Raw genomic sequence first — 21,362 nt, 5'->3', positions numbered from 1 at the left:
ATTTCCTCTTCGTGCTCCATGTCGAAAAGTTACACAAAAGAAATAGTAACGACATCTGACGACCTTCATTTTTTTTAAAAGAAAAAGAAATCTTATTCCGATAAGTTAAAAACTGCAACAAACATTTCACTCGCTTTCGATTCGATGAATGTATTCGTAGAGTTACTGCAACAACAGTTCAGGATATCACCATAAGAGAAGTAACAGTATTTAATGACCATCTTTAAGAGGAATTCTGTAGTGGTAATACTTATTCAGAAATGTGTATGAAACATTTGTACATTTTCTAAATACACTCACGAAACATTGTAATATTATTTATTAACTTAATATATGTACGTGTTTTTACATGTGCGCATTTCACTCGCAATGTTAATGTAGGATAAAGAAAACTGAATCATACGTGCACGAAACGTTGCGCATTCACTATCAATTAAAAAATAATAATCTTCCAATACTTTGGAGAACCACTTCTATCAAACGTTCTGATTCATAAATTAATTGCTTTTCAGATTACACACCAGATACTAAAATGTGATTGATAAAAGGCGATTGACCTTTCTTCATGACAGTCGTTATCCCTTGTTACAATAAAAATATTATAACTTCCAACTATCCTCCTTTTTATTTGCAGAAAATACATGTTATGTACGCAAGAGCTTTAGAAAAAATATTAAGTATAAAAACTAAAGCTATTAAGAAAGAACATAAAACAAGTATAACATTACATAAAAATTTCAGCAGAAGCTTTAGTAATGAGATGATATACACTATGCTTGAAACTCTAATCATTAAAATTCTATTCATTAACTATTTAAGTATAAAAAGGTGCAAGACTAATTAACTTTAATAAATGTTATTTTCATATTTTTGATTTATATATTAAAATAAAGATGTACGCATGTGCATCCACAGGATATATTAAAGAGGGAGCAAAATAATATCAAATCTATAACTAGGGAAACGCAAAAAAATTAATTATCCAGGGGAGTAAATGCCCCATTGCGGACGCCCATGGATATATGGTTATAAAACGTTGTCATACAGGCAGAGGAAACTGCTAATTAAGTTACCGAAATCTGCACGAGAAACGTATGTTTGTCAATTCCGCTTTACCATCGAGTCAGAACGCAGAATAGGTTATCAATGAAATGTGCGTACGTAAACTTCCGATTTAAAAATCGATATGTGTTATTAATTCCGTTAGTCTAACTTCGAAAGTATTTATTGACCATAAATAGCCAATTCAAATGGTAATTTTGTTTAACGATGTCTACTTTCTTTTGTTAGTACGTTTCACACACTTAATGGTTTATTTTTATGTATATTTACTAAGAACATATAGATTTCTTATTAATATTAGTTTGAAAATTTCTGTTCACAACACCCTCCCTTAAGGAGTTGCTTGAAATAAAGAGAATAAATTAGTTGTGCTGTTAGGTTTTTCTCATAATCTGAGGGTTGCGGGTTCTAATCACCGTCACAACAAATGTGTTTGCCCTTTCAGACGTGGCGGCGTTATAATTTCATGACCGATCCCACTATTCGTTGATTAAACAGTAGCCCAACCGTTGACCGTAGGTGATGATGACTAGCTGTCTTCTCTCTCTAATCTTTCACTGTTAAATAAGGTACGGCTAGTACAGGTAGCCCTTGTGCAGCTTTGCGCGAAATTCTAGGCAAACAAACGTATATTAAGCAAGCAAGAATGTCCATCCTGCATAAACTGTTGTCAAAATCAACAATAACCTCTTTGGTATGAAAACAAAAACAAAGTGAAGTATTTTAAATTATAGATGAATTTTACAAAAAAAGAAAACTTTGCAGTCAAAAGAACTACTCATACTGATTAATTTTGCAGGTTCACATTTTTTTTTTTTTTATAAGAAATATGTGCTAATATAAGAGCGGCAATCCGAACGTTTTAGTTTTTCCGTTTGCCGCTAGGAAAGTGACTGTGACATAATAGTTGCCAAACAAACTGCCAACGCAAGCGCGTTGAATGTAAATAAACATGGCCAGTGCAAACGGAGAAACAGAGGCGGAGTCTGTTTTGACTTTGTGTTCCGAACAGTGTCGAGTAGCGCCATATCAATTCGAACCTACTCTGAACGAACCTAGAACAATTACTTTTGACATAGATCTGACAAGTTCTAGTCAGGATCAGCACCTTCATCATCACTCATATGAACATCATCAGCATCTGTCACTTGTGATACAGAGGACTTCTTAGCAGCAGGTAATGATTCTGCAAAAAATCAGTGAAAGAATTACATGGATATGAACAATGTACTGTTTACCAGCAATAGTTTATAATAAATAATCAAAATAATATTAACAAGACTAATCTGACTATTGAATATTGATAAATCATGAATGAAAATGTCATATTCAAACTAACTTACCAGTACCACAAGCAAAATCTATTGTTGAAAGATTTTCTGTCTGGGTAGCTACAGTCTTCAAGCTAGATGGGAATACCTGTACACCTCTGGAAACAGAATACCATCCAGTCTGTGTCCCTTTTGGAATACTTGGGATAGGCTAAAAAAATAGGTTTTTATTTGGGTACTGAAATAATAACATTCTTTCAAATTAATATAAATAAAATTATACAGCAATTATTGCAACTTATGAATGTTTAATCTAACAATCATGATCTACTTACAAGAGTCTGAACAGACACTCTCAAATGAGTTAGCTCTAGAGACTTGGCAGTGGGGTGGGCTGAATCACAACTTCCTCTACAGAAGTAGGCACTGTGTCATCAGCAGCACCTTCCTGTAAAAGCTGAAGATATAAGATTATATATTAAAACAGCATGCTTTATGAGGTTTATGAGATTTACATTTAATATGACAATGTCAAAGTACTGTGTTAAGATTAATTTTATTATGATGAGTTATGGAAATATGTTATGGAGTTTATATTTGATTTTTTTACAAGTCTACAATTTTTATAAATCCATACCATGTACTTGATTACTTCAACATGTTCAAGACATAGTCTTATTTCAATTTATCTTGAAATGTTAAATTTCAAAAATGAAATTCTTCAAACTTTTCCATATTTAAAAATGATACAAAAACATCAACAGAATGATCTACCAGCTTTTAAACTTGAAATATACTCTATTTGGGATAGATTTGTCCACTGTCTAGACTAGGAAATCAAGGTTTCACTGACTTTCAGGTGCCGCAAATGCAAAACACTCTCATGAATGTGAAATGTGTATGTCTAGTTACATTCTTCAAAAACTTGTACTTTTTAAATTATTATATTATACTAGTTTTGTTTATCACTTTATACTGCACACATACCTTTAAGGTTGTTCTTTTCGTGATGGCAAGGGATGGCTTCAGAGGGGTGGACCTGTACGCAGCAGGCTGAGATCAGTCCTTAGCTCTACATGAGGAAAGATGGTGGGGACGATCCTGTTTACTGCCGATGTTTTTTCCAGTCTCAACCTGCCTGGCTTAAACCCACGAAATCCAAAACAGTGGGATCCGACACAAAACATGAGCGTTCAAAGTGATCTTGACAAAGCTTTGCATGGTGTGAAGGAGTCCAGTTCTTCCTATTGAACATCCGCATCCACTGTCGCCACCTTGCCGGTTCCTTCTCCTTACACGGAAACGAAAAGAAGCTTTTGCCCGATGCCGAACCGTTTTTACAACCGCAAGCAACGCAGTAAACCACGTTATCATAAAACAAACAAAGTAGTAATATCAAGACAAAAAACAGTCTCACAAAGTATGTAATCCGGAAAAAGCACCGATAGATTTACATAAAACACCAGCACTGAAAGGAACAAAATGGTCGGCGCGCAACGAAGCGTGTTTGGCAACAATTACGTCATAGTTGTAAAACGTAACGGAAACACCCGAAAGACCGAGAGGAACCTGAGTTCGAGGACCCGCATATTGTTATTTTTTACTCAAAAACTAAAGTGTTTAAAAATATGGCAACCACACAGGAATTATACCTAACCAAAGTACAGTTTCTAAGGCAATTATTAAATTTGTTGAAAATTCACCTTTAAATACATATACATTTAAAAACTCAGACCCAACCATTTGTAGTGACTCATAAGAACTAACCAATCTACATGATTGAATTCTTGTAGTCATTTCCATTGGAAAGAAAAATATGATAATTGCCTGAAGCTATACAACGGGCTAACAGTGCTAACAATGACTAATAGGGCTAACAATGGTAAAAAAACCCGGTTTCTAAAGTAATAAGATGCAGACTATTTGCTGTGTCACTAAGGGGCTCCTCAGGCTAAAGATTTAGTTAACTCAGTTCAACGGTCACAACATTCTTTAATTTCTGACAATACGATACTTCGTTAAAAAAAGAACACAAAAAATAGCATATCCCTTTTCTCTTTGTAACATCACCTGTATAGAAAGGTTAACATAATTACCACCATTCAATATGGTATTTTATACATTACATATCGAACTCTGTCACAGGAATGTTTTAAAAGATATACATTTTATATGAAAATTATAATTGTGTTGTACATTTTCCTTAAACGTATTTAACGAATCTTCCATCACGTTGTGTGAAACCTCAACCCGAATCAAATAAAATAACACTACTGAGTTAACTTAAATTTTGTTTGTGGCAAAGTTACTTGATGCAGTCTTTAATATTGAGCCACTGACCAAGGCTATCAGCACAATACCACCGCCAACTTTCTATCAACTAATACTGAAGTTAACTGTCACAGTATAACGTTCACACGACTAAAAGGACAATCATGTTTGACGACGAGTTTCGATCCCGTGATACGTATGTTGTATGTCAACTTTAGTCACCATATCAGTAAAACGACAGCATCTGGGAAACAGTACTTTACGTCAAATAGACACACAAGTCTAGTAAAACGTTATGCTGAGTCACTCAGATAAACATAGACTGGTGTTAAGTATATTAATTGTAGAGTGAATGAAGTAAAAATGGAAGACTTTCTAATGTCGCACCAAACAAGTAGAAGTGCAATAATACGAAACAGTATAAGACTACAGTACTTAAAGTGCACCATTGCTGTTGTACATATCAAATTCAGCCTAAATGAGTCGTATTCACTGCGTTTTTTTTGTTTTTTTTTTTTTACAGAGGAATGTTACATTTTACTAACATAGTATGTGGATTTCATCGTAATTAAAGCAAGTATTAAGGCAATTCTTCCAAGTAATAAAATAATTACACATAAAATTAACAAGAAGCGAAAGAAACAGCTATGAGTACTTTCCTGCTAGTTTTACATTTTTCTTTGAGCGTTTGACTTTGCTTAAAAATATATCCCTCTTTGTTAGTTTAAATCATCATACCCAAGATTCAAGCCATTCTATCACTGTTAATTACCAAAAAATCTGTATAGTTTTATTTTTAACATTTTTAACAATCATGCATTAAATAACAGACATATAGAAATTATTTTTGCCTACCTTAGAGTACTACACATAACAATAAAATAGATATTAAAAAGTCTATTCCTTAAATGAAAAACAAAGTATTATTGTGTGTGAATATATTTATGAATAATAATGAAAAAAGTTACGCAAATTATAAGTCCAAAAATAATTTATTTCAGTCAGACTCTTTAATTTACGCGGACACTCCTATGTTTAAAGTGTATTCACTAAGCAGATATAATAATGTATACTGAACGTTACTACGGATAGAATATTTTGAAATATCAAGTGTAACGAATCAGGTTTTCAATATTTATTCCTTTATAAACTCAGCATAGATTCGACTACATGTAGAAAAATTACGTAGTTATCTATTACGTTTAACAAACCTATAGACTGAGTTGTCATAACTGTAATGACCGAGAAGGTGGGCTCTGGAAAACACCACCTTTCCACAATGTTTAGTTTGTTTTGAATTTCGCGCAAAACTACTCGCGGGCTATCTGCGCTAGCTGCCCCTAATTTTGTAGGATAAGACTAAAGAGAAGGCGGATAGCTATCACCACCCACCAACAACTCTTGAACTACTATTTTACCAACGAATAGTGGGCTGACCGTCACATTATAACGGTCGAGCATGTTTGGTGTGACAGGGATTTGTACCCGCAACACTCTGATTACATGTCGAGTGCCAAAAGGAATCACTCATATAAAAGCCACCACTGAGCATCAGCCTAGTAAGAAAGTTGAAAACAAAGTGTTCAAGCTTTAATTCATGAGTAAAAATACTGTTGTGGAAATTTTTTTAAGATAAGGATTGAACCCCAGACCTCTCGTACACCAGATTCTATCACTAAGTTAAACAATCGATCTGCTAGCACCTACTAATAATTATGTAATATATAAATATATATATTAAAATCACAATAACCTACTTTTTAATGTCAGGTTCAAGTGGAGATTTCCACACGGAAACCAAACCCTACTTTAATTTACTCAAGTAGCAAGCCTGTCTCAGTTAGCTTTTTACAGTTTAAACAACTAGTCAAATAAATATCTGTGATTATGTTCATATTTATTAATTAACATAATCAAGAAACACTGAACACTGTAAAAAATAACTATACTGTACTATGATGCTAAAAATAATAACTGTAAGTCTAACTTAAATGATTTTTACACAGATAAAACAAAAACACTATCAAGTAGGATTACCATTATAACTTGCTTGGTACACTGGAAATTACTGCGGATTAATTTATTAAAAGATTTTATTTCCTAATACACCTTAAAGTTTAATCAACGGATGTCTTCAGGTACTGAGACCACTGATCTTGAGTTGTTCCTTAAAATCTAGTATAAAAAATATTGCAAGAAGAAAAGTTGTTTACAGCCTTTTCTGTTCACACTTCTGGATAAAGAAATCTTGTTACCTACGTACGAATGCTTTCTTCTCAACAGAAAAAAAAACAATAAAAAAACCTGTTATCTATGTATGAATGCTTTCTTCTCAACAGAAAACGCAATTCAAAATTCATAAAACAATTTATTGCTGCCATGTATTACAAAAATGGCAAAGAATCAAAGATAGAACTCTACACACAATTTATGACATCTTTTCCATATATAAAACATTCAAAACAATTCTTTATGGATAACTACAACACTCAAATTCTTATTTAAACAAACCTAATCTTTTTATTATTTATTTTACAGACCTGTGCATACTTTACTGTAAATACTGGAATTCTAAAATATGCTTCGATATAGAAGCAAGATTACTATACAGAAAAAGGTCCCTTAATATTTCCTTGTTATACCATACAGTTAGCACATGCACACACTCACACACACACACACACACACACACAAAAATGATATAAATGGAACTGGTCTACAACAACAACCAGAAAGGCAAGTTAAGCTAACACACAGTACATCAAGTTTAAGAAAATAATATAAAAATCACATGTTGATATTTTAAAAAAAATAAAAGAGTTACATTTAAAACCTGGATGCTTTCTTTCAACTTGTTTACTGTCTAATTTTTAAGCATCAAATTAACTAAAAGGTAAAAAAAAAACTATCTCAGGTACTCAAACCTTTAATGTACTCTTCATGTAATCATTCATCTTCATATCATGTACAAAACATTTCTCATTTGCATTCACTGAATAATACAATGTTGTTGTACACAATTACATGAATTATAAATCCAAACTTGCAAAATATATATATTCTTCTGCAGTTACTATATGGGTCAACTTGTATTGCTTAGAATATTTAAGAAGTGTTAGGCACTAACTGTAAGTACATGTCTTAATGAATTAATTGTCAGAGGCTTAAGTAGCATGTTATATGTAGTACAAGCAACATTATCTTGTTACCAAGTGATTTGCTTTTAAAATCATTGAAGGTTACACAGAAATCTATCATACTGCTTTGAAATAAAAACCACAATTTGTTAACTACAGATCTGAAGTGAGAGTATGTCTTACTGCTTTGTACTACAAACAGGAATAAATTTTGTTTTGGAGTTAAAGCATGAGCTATCCTATTTTAAAAAGTAGTGTAATACTGTTTTTTCAGTTTGAACATGAACTTATTTTCATTGCTTTTCACTTATGAACATTATTTAACAAACTCTGCAAAGTTAACAGAAAATCTGGCACATGACATACAATTGCTTTCACGGAAAGAATGTCTGGAAATGTATTGATTTCATGCATTCTTAACTAGAAAATTACTGTGGACAAATTTATGCATAATACACTTAAATATTGTGCAGTTAACTTTCATGTTTGTAATACATATATAAATTAGATGAGTACCATTTAATCCACATACATAATCATCTGGATATCACACACATTAAGGTTTTCCTGGTGAAAAATGTCTAATCTAAGAACCATTTTTAAGGAATTATGTGATAATTTGTTTATAACTTAAAATTTATATCCATATATATATAAAAAAAAACTCACAATTACAAAGCATCTACCAAAATCCTGAAAAAGTACTAATTTCAACTTTCTGACATGGTAAAGTTGAAATGTCATTTTATGTAAACAGGCTATCATATGGAGAATGTTTTTTTGTCTTATTATTTACTTCTCTGTGGAACAAGAATTTTCTTCCTTATTTTACTGGCTGCCTGTCACATTCACAAAAGTACAAATTTTAACACAGCTGCACTGTTGAATCACACTTTCTTCACAGAGCAACATTACCAATACCAAAATCCCAAATTTACGTACATTAAAAACAAATAATATTTTAAAACTTTACCACAAATGTTTAACTTTGAGAATATACTTTGTAAAATAAAAGATTACTATTACCGTGTATGTACTTCTACAATCTAGTAACATATATATATATGTTCAAATAAACCATTTCAACAGCACTTCAAATCCTAAGCACTCCTAATCCAATTCTGATGGTATAGTGTTACAAGTACAGAATAATGCACTTAACATGTTCCACATATATCAATTTGTTTTAAATATTTTAAATTTTTTAACACACAATAAAACTGGAAGTCCATTCAGAAAATATGAACAGAATTCTATAAACTAACGAGTACAGATGTTTAGTGAAAACATCTTTTTTCATAAGCAAACTCACCCATTGCTTGCTATTGTTTTCTTTAAATTTCAACTTGCATATATACTTTTGAAAGCAACTCAGTAAATAATACAAAATATCTTTGCATTATAAGATAGTAAGCTTATATAATGATTTATAAATACTCAAATTGATTATGAATAGCTTTTCAAAAAAATATAACAAGTTAAGACAATGGGTTAATTAGTTTTAGATAAAGACTACAGTAACAATCAAACTCTAAATAAACAGTTACTAATTTTGTTAGACATTAAAGCACCTATTAATCTCCCAATACCTGGAGCTTGTGCTTTACATTAGTACAACTGTCACTTTTCACACTCCTGTTATATATCAGTACAAGTGCAGTTTACAACTCTCATAACAGAACTTATTGGACCTTCAATACCTGTAAATACTGTTTCAAATCAATATAGTATCAATAATATTTTCTATACTTGCTATATACCAAAACAGTATCAGTTGAGTTTTGAAATAAATTACTTGCAACTTTTTTTAAACATGAAACTGTGCAATGTCTGCCACATTCATTTTCAATGCTTCCAAAGCAACTTGTTAGCCTAATTTGTGGACTGCCAACACTAATCTTTTTTTTTTTTAATATGTACACAGATCATTTTAAACAACTTTAGAAAATTTTCCTTAACACATCAGCAAGAATTCAGGTTCTATAGGCATGGACTAAGAGCCTTTTATGTTATTTAATCACAGATTGTCTTTCACTATCTGTGTAAAAAAAAATTTAACACTAATAGAAAAAAGAAATTTGGTATTGCTTGTTGGATACATTTGTAAGAGATATAAAGCAGACATCTTATGCAAAAGACACATAAAGCAGACATCTTATGTAACTTGTCATACTTACATTTACCTTTCACTTCATCACAGCATTTTCCTATTAATTTCTTCTCATTTCATCAACAAACGTATCTATTAATATTTACATTTATTTATTAAGATGATTAGTTTCTTGAGCATTATTTTAAACAATTGTTTACAATAAGTATTATTACATGTATGTGCTATCTTGTGCTTAACTTAAACAGATAAACACAGCATCTCTACAACATTACAATGGTAACAATTATTTGAAAATTGTTAATCACAAAAATATTTAGAACAGGGTATAAAAGCAGCACCTTAAACTCAGTAAATTATGCACAAAGTAACATTTCAAACTAAATTAAATATAAACAAATAAATATATACACTATTATGAAACCTACATAAACCACGTCTACCTTACTATCTACCTTAGGTAGTCTGCCCTAACAGTGTCTATCATGAAGAAGACATACTATCACCTACATCCACCTTAATGAATCCTACACAAGCCACCAATTCCATATGCAAATACATGGTCATAAATGATGCAATAATCAACATGAATATTAAAAAAAAAGCCTGCATAAAACATGACATACACCAAAAGCAAAGGTGTTAATATTTTTGAATGTATATAGAATCACTAGCAAACTTTCCAAGCACAAGTTCTTTAGTACTCTGAGTAACTTGAATATCAGAGAGAGAGAGAGAGAGATGTGAAGCTAATCTTTCTAATCAATAATAAATAAAGTCTTTGAGACTTTTAGAATGAAAAAAAGTGATTCTCATATTTGGATTAGCTTACCAAAAAATTAAAATTGACCAACTTCTTAAAACCATAGTAAGATTTTAAATTTATCATTCACTTGTGACTATTATACATCCTTGTAACTATTTCTTAAAATATCATGATTTTCTATTTAATAAAATATAAACATAATTTTAATATATTTATCAATTATTTCATGGTAAAGAAAACAAACATACCCTATAAACCTGAAGGCATAGTTAAAATCCAAGTTACTGGCACTTAATTATGTATTGAACAATTTAGAGAAATTACTATTCTCTGAAGTACTTAGTGCCATTGTGTTTTCTTTGTCTTGGTGTTTCTGTCTATTTATTAATCCAGTTAAGTTACATTATGTTCCTGTCTAATAAACCTAGTTTTCTTATATATCATTGAATCAGAATATCTTGATTTTGATTTAAAAAACAACTAAAATTTACAATAACTTAACTCCTGTGTACACACTGACTTCTATGCAATGCATTAAGCTTTTCTTTCTGCAACACTTTAAAGATTTGGCTTAAATATGTTAAGTTTGACTCACTATGTTGATTTAACTAACAAGTGACTTACTTCACAATATAAACTGAAACACACAATACTAGAACTTTGAGATGAGATCCAAGTTTTCTTTTAAAAAAAAAGTTTCAAAGAAATGCCCACAATTTCATTTCAAATTTATTATGCCAGAGTACTAGGATTTTAGCAGTGGCTCCAAAACTCTAGTACTTATCTTAGAGAGTAGGAAATGATACCCACCATTTTATTGAATTTTATTTATGAAGATCAATTAATAAGTGACAAAAAATATTATGTGCCAAACTACCACTCTGCTATATATAATGTTTCATTACACTAGCGCAAGTTTGTATTTCACTGCTCTTCCACAGACATAAAACACTTGAGGTAAAGACTTGGAAAAAGTTTTTAATAAGGCACATAATGTAATTTCCTATTAAAACTAGTCTTGGATGTGCCTAGTTTAGTGGTTAATATTATTTATAATTATATACATAAATTGGAAGAAAAATCTATAAATCACCACATATTTATCCTCTGAATGCAATCTACACACACACAAGCCATCAGAAACTGACTAGTTACTAACATCCTTTTGGTGGGGTCTTTTATTTTTATATGTGAAACCAAGTGATACCAGGTAGGGGGAACTGAAGCTGCCACCAGGTATAGCTCTACTTATTCCTAGCTGATTTTCTTAGTCTTTTAGATGAAGGTCCTGTTAAAGAACTTTCCTGAACACTAGCAGTTTCTTCTTGTTTGTCATCTTTACTCAAGGAGAGTTTTCTTTTACTAGTACTTGCAACAACAGTTTTTCCCTTATTCTTCTTGGACCCTGGTGGTCTTCCTGGTGAGATTCTCCTCAACCTACCTTCACCACTGTTTTGTGCCTTGACTTCAAGAGGTTCACAACTGACTGTTGAAAGAGAACTGGTATTCTCTGAGGTAGTTGTGTCTACTACAGTTGGATCCTGAACATCATGAACATTTTCCTGACTCATACTGTCACTACTTGTCCCTGCTGATATCTCACCATTAACAGACTCTACTTGTGACCTTCTGTCTTTTTCAACAGAACTGCTGAGACTGGAAATTTTACTGCTATCTAATTGAGTACTGTCTTCTGATTTTTGGTCACTATCATGCAAAGAGCTGATCAAATTATCTTGTATATTTTTAGGTAAGCCATTATTATCCTCCTCTGCCTCCACAGACAGCTTGTGTGACATACTGTGTTGGAGTAATTTAAGGAAAGAAAAAAATATTTTGTGACAAATATTACATGAAAAAGTATGGAAGCGGTGGTGAAGTTGTTGACTTCTGCTCTTCTTTCGATATACTCATCATTTCCTGTTGCTTTGTTTGTGCTCTAAGAATTCCTAGGACAGAATTCTGTATCTGCCCACGCACAGATAAGGTTGAAGAACTTACGCCACTACCAAATTCTGTTTCTTTTTTCCCTTGCAAATTCAACAGATTCAAATCTTTCTTTTCTTCCATTTCTTTTGCAGCTGGACAGACATCTCTGATGTGTTTCCTGTAGTTTGCCAAGTAGGAAAATGTGTCGACAAACAGAACATTTGTGCGTTTGATTTATTGAGGTTGCAGATGCTGGTTTGATGGGCAGGTAAAGTTTTGGAGTTGAGTGCAATGTCACTGGAGGTGAAGGATTTAGACTAGGTAAAGATGGAGGTTCTGTCTTTAAGTTCACCTCTAATGCTGTATTGTTATTATCCAACTTCTCAGAATATGGTTTCTCATTAACAGAAAGAACAGAGTCCCCAACTGATTTTTCAATGAATGTTTGATGATCTGTGGAATTTAAATTCTCTGAAATGAGTGTGTCACAATTTATAGTTGAACCCTCTGAAACAAGTTCTTTCTCATGGGATTTATCAACATTTCCAAGTATATTTTTGGGATTAGGGTCCTTATTTGAGGTATCAAAGCTTTCCAAGTCCCTTGTTTCACTATTTTGAAAAGAAGAAGAATCAGACTGCTCCTGTTCTATCTTTTTTGCTTTAATTCTTCTTGGAGATATCTTTGGCTGCTCAACAGGAACAGACTTTTTACATCTTCGTGAAGATTTTCTAATATTTTCACAAGTTGACAAAACAGGTAAGGAATCAGTAGCTAGAGCAATTGATGTCTTTAAAATATCTGTCTCAGGGTGAACAGACTCCAGGCATTTTTCTTGGTGAGAATCATTTTCAGAAACTACCGATTCAACACCCGGGTCTTTAGTTGTATTTAACTCGCTCGCTTTATGTTGTAGTTCATTAACTTCCTGATTAGTTTTGCATTCTTTATCTGCAGTGTTCTTATCCTCTGAAGCTATCTGGTCACATTCCTCTAAGAAAACGTCTGCTGTACTTGTTTCAGTTTTGTTCACAATATCACTTTCTGAAGTCTTTGTTCTAACCTCAGTAACAGCAGGACCAACAGATTCCTGTTTCTTCTTCCCATAACATTTGTTTTTGATATGTTTTTTAAGTCTAGCTAAATAGGTGAACCTTCTGCCACAGCGACGACAACTGTGCCTTTGGCTTAATGTTTTGGTATTACTTAAAGATAAATTTGAATCTGTGCTGTTTACTTCTAGTGCAATTTTTAATGGACATCCTCGCTTATGTCTCTGGAATGCTGCAAAGTAATTAAACTTTATATCACAACCATCACATGTAAATATATCATTCTGGTCACTGCTTATTGTTTTCAGTTGTTGAGATGATTTTTTAGCATATCTTAGTTCCCACATAGGTTTCTTGGACTTTTCAATCTTTTTGTGCTTTTTTTGATAACTTGATGTACAAATATATTCATCAAGATATGTCTGGATGCCTTTTCCATACTTTCTCCTCTTCCTAATTTTGTTTTTATATAGTTTATTAATTTTTTGACTATACTTAATAAAACTCTTGTCTCCACCACACTCTAAGATGTGGAGATGAAGATCTGGAACAGAGTCAAATGTCTCTTGACACTTAGTACAGTGAAGTTTGGAGTTATCTGTGGATGTTAAGGGTGGGACTACACAGCTTCTCAGTTTTCCTACAGGGCTACATAGGTGATAGCAAATTTCAGGAGGAATTTCCTTCTCTCCTTCAACTTCAATATGTGTGCAGAAAACATTTGGATGGTTGTTTAGCTTATGATCTTCTATTATTTTCAAGGAAGCAAATCTCTCCCCACAGGTTTTACATATGTATATGATATTTCCTTCTACAACATTACTTTTCACTGAAGATTCAGTTATCTCTTGTGTTTCACTTTTGTTTAACACAACTTCCTCATCTGATATTGGCCCAGATTCTTCTGAGAAGTTATCCATTCTAGATACTTCATTTCCTTCTCCCAATTCATCACACTCCTGTTTCAATCCAATAGCTTTTAAAATGTTGCATTCTTCAGAAAGTATTTCTGGTTCTGTTCTCCTTGGTTGTGATTTGTCAATCTCTTCTGAAACTTCTTCATTTCTACTAAAGTCAAAACCCGAAGGAAAATTGTAGTTTGTCCATAACACTTTGTTTTTCAAAGCCATTTTATATTTGCTGGGAGACTTCTTAGCACCATCATGAATTTGTGAAGATTTTCCATCTACAAAATGGATTAGGTTCTCTGAAATTTTTTCAGCTATTGTCAAGAAAAACTCTGCTTCAGAAAGCCCACAATTACTATCTTGCAAGGCACTAGAATTCTGCACAATAGGTTTTCCATACTTATTCTTGCACTGTTTTCCTCTTGGGATATACTGATGAGCAAGACGTCGATGGCGACACATATTTACATATGAACTGAACTGTTTTTTACAAACGGTGCAAGACACTTGAATCCCTGTCATAGAAGTATTCACTAATAGGTTTTCAATATTATGTTCAGAATCAATTTTAACATTTCTGTTCTCTCCACCTTCTGATATCTCTTCACTACCAATGTTTAGAGACTGCTCTAATGAAGTGTTTGCATTATGTTTTACATTTTGATGTTTCTCAAGTGAGATTTTGGTTGTGAAATTTCTTGGGCACTTATCACATGAAAATATATGTTCTTTGTGGAACTTCATGATGTGTTTTTTTAATGATTTTTCCAAAGCAAACAAACCATTACAATAATTACAAATTACTGTCTTTCCTCCTTTGTGTAAGGTCTCATGTTTCTGCAACTTTTCAGCTGTACGGAACTTTTTGAAACAGAAACTACATTCAAAAGCTTTAACTTCAGCATGAACAGATGAATGACGCACCAAGTTCTGCTTGTGTGTGAATGTCATATCACAATCAGGGCACGAGAAACTTTTCTGACTAGGAACTGCTGGGTGGTTAGTGACATGACTTTTAAGGTCACCTCTAGTATCGAATAACTGTCGGCATAAGTGACAACGATACAATCCAACCATATCTTCTGAAGTTGAAACCACACTCTCCTTGTTTTCTTCACTTCCCAACATTTCAATTTTCTGATTCACCAATTTTTCAGCAGATGTCTTTTGATCTTCTTTCAAAGAATTAACATTTATATTACAGTTTGCAATATCTGAATCTGACAAGTACTTATAATTGATGTGGTTCCTCAAGAAGTGCCTTTTCAGACTGAAAGCATGTCGGTAAATTCCTGCACATATGTCACACTTGTACTGCTTCTTTCCTTGTTTACCATCTACTGTATGTTCTGGCTGCATGTGGAATTGATATTCCTTTTTCTTCCCTATTGTTTCTTTTGCTGTTTCATCACTTGCCTTGTTGACTGTCAGATTTTCTTTGCTATTGTTAGTGACAGAATGATTTGTCTTAGTAGGAGTAACAAATAATTTCTTACTTTGTGGAACTGAATGTCCAGATGTAGTAAATGAAGCATTATTTTTCTTATTCTTTACATCAGCATGGTGTTTAATTTTGGCAGAAAACACTATACCTTGGTCACTTTTTGGTACAGGCTCACTTGAGTCACTTTTGGGATATGAATCATTTTTGTGTTCTTGAATAGGCTGTTCTAACTCATTTTGGGGAACAAAATCACCCTTTTCTATAATTTTTGGGACAGACTGATTAAATTCATTCTTAGTTAGAGAAGTTTCTTGATTTGAAGACTCTGAAACATGCTGGTCTAACATCTGCTTGTCGAGGGTATTATTACCACTTAAACTTTCTGAAACAAACTGTCCTGTCTCATTTCTATCAATACTGAAACACTCATTCTCATTATATAAAAATATTTGTTGAATTTCACTTTTTTTATCCTGTATGGTTTTCTTTTTCAAATCCTGGTCTAACGTATTCTGGATACCAGAGAAACTTTCTTTACTCATATTTGAAAGTGATTCTATTTTCTCATTCTTTACAGGGCAGGTTTTATTATCAGTCACTAAGCCAGAGCCCCCAGATTCATCCAATGAGACAGAGTTGGAATCATCACCTGATGCCTCTACTTTAGTCAGTTTATTAGAAGTAGACTTAGGTCTCTGTTGACAAGTTTTAGAAGAGAGTAGATCCTTACTGGTCAGGGCAAGTGAATCATTTTCATTTAGATTTTTCTTGCCTACTAAGGAAAGATCTAGTGCATGTACTTCTAGAAAGACAAAAAACAAAAGTACAATTCATAAGTTAATGATTCAAAACAAAATCCAACATAAATAAATCTACAAATAACACACACACAAATAAATTTCATTGTTCGTTATGATTCTGCTTTGCATATATACCATTTTACTTAAAATACAGCAAATTATTTTATGGTTTAACCATTCAGTGACATATTCCAGAAAGCATATAAAACTGAAAAACACAAATAGCAGGTCCAGATAACAATAATCTTACAAATATGGAATAAACATATTTAAAAATTGATATCTAATCATATATTTTATAGTAATAGCTTAAAAAAAAACTCATTTAGCAAAATTTTGATTTTTCCCATACAAGTTATTTTAACCTTAAAAAAGGAGTGGTTTATAGAAACAATAATTAAAATAATATTAGAGTTCCATCTGCACTTTTATTAGCACAGTTCACATATTTTACGAGAAATTTTAACTTTTTGCAAAATCCACACTCAAGTTTCCAGAATTCTTAAAACTGATATAATTTAAGCAAATTAATAAAAAAAACTTAAAAATACCATATAAAGCAATATAAACAATTATTAAAATGTAAGTAAGTCTATATGCTTTCTTTGATTTTTTTTTTTCAAAATTTTGAGAAACAAAATCATAAAATATCCTTTAACTCTTTCAGTGTGGGCTTGGTCCTGGTACTGACTTAGTAGCCATTTTGTAATTGTTATAGTTTTTATGTCATAACTTTTAAATTAGAAAGTGTATGTTCACAAAATCTGGCAGATTATCAACAAACCTTACAAAGCTTTCATATCCAAAATATCAAAGTTTTCAGTTATGTCTCGAGGTTTGTTAAGTAATGTTTTTCTTATGCCTTTTTTTTTTCTGCATGTTGTCTATCCAACATGCAAAGTAATTTTCATTTTAGGATTGCAAATAGTTTTATGCATTAGAAAATTTTCAAATGCATCAAAGTAATTAAACATTTCTGAAGAAAACAATTTATATTTTATCAATTTTTTTCACTAATGAATCTCTGTACAGGTTTGGACAATTTAACCAATCTTGCAGTCACCATAAAAAATTGGAACACAAAAACGAAAATCTTTAGATTAAATAACATTATACATTTACACATATTTATTATTTTTGTTATATTGACCTTTCAGTTATGTCTAGCTAACAGTACAGAAGATTACAATGACAATACACGTACATTCATGTTACCTTATCCAATAACATAAAATTGACCTTCAGTCTTTACAAGGTTATCTATCTTACAGTCTATCTATAATACAGTCATATATCAATTATTATACATTATATATGAATATACATTATTATTAATTAAAAATAAGCTATTAAACATTTTTCTTAAAACATAGAACAGTAAACAAAGAAAAAACAATTATCTCTTCTAGTTATGACCTTTGTACTAATTTGCTGCTTGATGTAGGTTGCCAAGTCTTATAAAGTTTCACACATGGAAAATGTGAAATGAAATTACTTTTAGGTTTTATATATACATTTGAAATAACCAAACTACATCAATATCACAGATTGCCACTATAATTTTTCATGTTTACTAACTAAGTTGTATTTGGGTCTAAAAAGAATAAAAAAACTTCAAGCAGATTGAAGGCCTAACTTAGCAGCTTGGAATTTTGTATTGAAAGCTTAAAATGATGTTGCAATACTTGAAAATGGTTGAGGAAGCCACTAAATACACATTCTGAACTTTTGGTTGGTTATTCACATGCCATAGACAGAAGTAAGTGGATATAAGAGAATGTTTTCAAAAATGGAAAGAGGTGAGCAGGGTCACTGTGCTTGATTCAGTACATAAGCAACATTTCATCAAAGAAAAAAGGTTCTTATTTTACTTTCTGACTTGTCAGTATTGGTTATTTAAGTTCCTAATTTGTACTAAACTATAGACTTTGTATTTTGACATCACAAATTTCTAATGTGAACAAGTGCTGAATTCAACATGCCACATGACACACAAAAATCAACATTTAGGTATTTTTTAATACTTTTAATTAAAAAAATTAAATATCATAATTTTAAAATTGTAATTTTCCTATACTGAAAATGTATTTCCATTAGGTACTTACCACCTTTCACAAAGATAGATATTCTTCCTCAATGCTGCCCTCTATATGCATGAAACAAGCTTTCTGCTCTCCCCTACTGGAATTCAATGATCCCTATGTGTCTCTCATTCAAATCCCCATGCATCACTTCACTAGAAGGAGCAAGACAAGCACGTGTGGTTCATGTGTCTCCCTCTATATTCCTTTGCTGAACTATCACTTCAAAGTTTGACAGTTGACATAAGCACTGAAAGAAAGTGGGGAGCAAGGATGGGAAGCAGGAGAGGAGGATAAACATTTATTGAAAATATATTTTCAGTAAAGGAAAATTATAGCTTCCAACATGGCACTTATTTCTGCTCACAAAAATAGCTTGAATTCCATACTGATTAGAGGAGAGACCAGTGCAAGGAAATAAAAAAAATGTACACCCCAAAATAATCCATAGGATACCTCTGGAAATGAGAGTCAGATCTGAAGATTCGATGAGAGGAATTGCATCACTTCTTATCCAAGTATACTTTTTGCCTCACTGTGAAATGTGGAAATAATAAAGGGTAGTAAAGAAGAGGAACACATCTAGGTGAGAGAGAACTGTGTCACGATTGTTTTATGAATCATATAAAATTAACATAACTATCCCAAACATAAAAGTGGGTAAAACAATGGATAATATGTCCACATGTGTAAAGTGGCTAAAGTGCAATGGATCTTACTTTGTAAGTCAATTTTGTCCAAAACTCATGCTGCCAGGAATGAACATTCACACAGGGGAGGAATGATTTTCACACTGTCTTCACCTTAAACCAAAGAGACTGAGGAAATGAGAATCACACCGTCTTCACCTTAAACCAAAGAGACTGAGGAAATGAGAATCACACCGTCTTCACCTTAAACCAAAGAGACTGAGGAAATGAGAATCACACCGTCTTCACCTTAAGCCAAAGAGACTGAGGAATTGAGAATCACACCGTCTTCACCTTAAGCCAAAGAGACTGAGAAATTGAGAATCACACCGTCTTCACCTTAAGCCAAAGAGACTGAGGAATTGAGAATCACACTGTCTCCAAGTAATACCACAAGTATTAGCATGGAGTTATTGAATCAGGTACCTGGCATCAAATACTGAAAGGATGTATATTGCATGCAATCAACTCCCAACCAAGAACTTACCTGAACTAACTAAAAGGCAATAACATCCCTGTATTAAGACATGATGAGGAACATCCAGAAAGACAGACCTGTAACAATCCCATGTACTATGTTTGTGACCCACAACACACATGGAGGAAATTAATGGAAGAAGATATAAAACTCAAAACATGTAGGAGGACTTATGTTGACTGATTCTTTTCTAAATTCAAAACCCTAAGACAATGGATGACCATAAAACACTATTTTGAAAAGCAGACTATTCAAACCAAGTCTATTCACTACAGGCACAGCTGTGATGGGCAGCAATCTCCTTCTGCTTTATCAGTGAAGTCCATGGATGTTATGGTGTGAAATATGCATGATTATGAAGCAAAATATCACAGGGTTATTCACCTACAAGCAACTTTGAGGAACACTCCATCTCAATGATAAGCATTGTAAAGCCATGAAACAGAAAGCACAAGTCAACATGGTTGTACTATGTTAAAGAATACCTGGTCAGTCACTATTCACTACAGTGCAGGATCCATATAATGATGAATGAGATGAAAACCCCGTAAAAGAAAAGTATAAATAGAAACAAACCAGTTAGAGTCACAATGAAGTCTAAAGAATGGCCAAATGTGGAAAATGAGAACTAGATGAAAAAGAAATTGCAATATGATGGAAATAAAAGTACTGGCCGTGGTTGACATGTCTGAGTGTAGAATTTCCTCTAGTAGACAACAAAGGCAAGAAACAAGAAAAAAGGTGAGGTGTCTAATCTGATAAAAAGACACTTAGAAGAATGCAAAGAGAAATAAGCTAATCAGATCAAAGGTCATGCCCAATTAGTAAGTGCCGAAGGTGAAAGATCACAAAGGGAGGAAGACTGCCAGGAGATAAGAGAGTTGGAAATGGGTACTACAGAAAGAAGCCATATGAGCAATATAACACAGAAGAACCTTTATAGGACACAGAAACTTACCTGGTTCTTGTCAAGTGTAAAGATGAGAAATGGAAGGAAGGAATATTCCAGATAAAGAAGATACATAAGGTGATAAAGTGTATGTGAAAACACTCAGAATTTCTGTGGAAATCCTTAGAGAGAAGATGTAGAAAATAAAGATACCATTAAATACATGTGAGGGTAAGACACAGGCAAAATACTGGGCATGGGACAGCCTGACAGGTTATTTGGGAGCCATCCTCCAAACAGACAATGTATAACTTAACAACCAACAAGGGACAATCAGCATAACAGCATGAAAGGAGAAACACAAGGGATACGAGACATGCTAACTCCATCACTTAATAATTGTGACATATACTGATCAGCATGAATCCAAATATTAGGGGAGGAAAGAAAAACCAAAAAGGGATGGGAATACTGG

At 32.6% G+C, this 21,362-nt stretch overlaps 1 protein-coding gene across 26 annotated transcripts in view; it reads right to left on the bottom strand.

Moving 5' to 3' along the window:
• Positions 1-213: 213 nt before the first annotated feature.
• The window catches only part of LOC143223107 (uncharacterized), a 59,097-nt gene continuing 37,948 nt past the window's right edge, over positions 214-21,362 (bottom strand). For 16 of the 26 annotated variants that reach the window (XM_076450566.1, XM_076450572.1, XM_076450573.1 and 13 more), the window contains 2 exons: positions 11,711-16,752; positions 6,953-9,983 (listed from right to left, as the gene is read on the bottom strand). In XM_076450566.1, the coding sequence (XP_076306681.1) occupies positions 12,623-16,752 (4,130 nt within the window). In that variant the 3' untranslated portion in view covers positions 6,953-9,983; positions 11,711-12,622. Of the gene's footprint in view, positions 2,249-2,405; positions 2,545-2,668; positions 2,791-3,320; positions 6,877-6,952; positions 9,984-11,710; positions 16,753-21,362 lie in introns of those variants that run through there. The other 10 variants (XR_013012660.1, XR_013012666.1, XR_013012661.1 and 7 more) reach the window with 6 other exon arrangements.

Source organism: Tachypleus tridentatus, chromosome 8 (genome assembly GCF_004210375.1).
Source record: "Tachypleus tridentatus isolate NWPU-2018 chromosome 8, ASM421037v1, whole genome shotgun sequence".
In the NCBI taxonomy this organism is placed as follows: Eukaryota; Metazoa; Arthropoda; class Merostomata; order Xiphosura; family Limulidae; genus Tachypleus; species Tachypleus tridentatus.
This window is presented reverse-complemented; position numbering and strand designations above follow the sequence as displayed.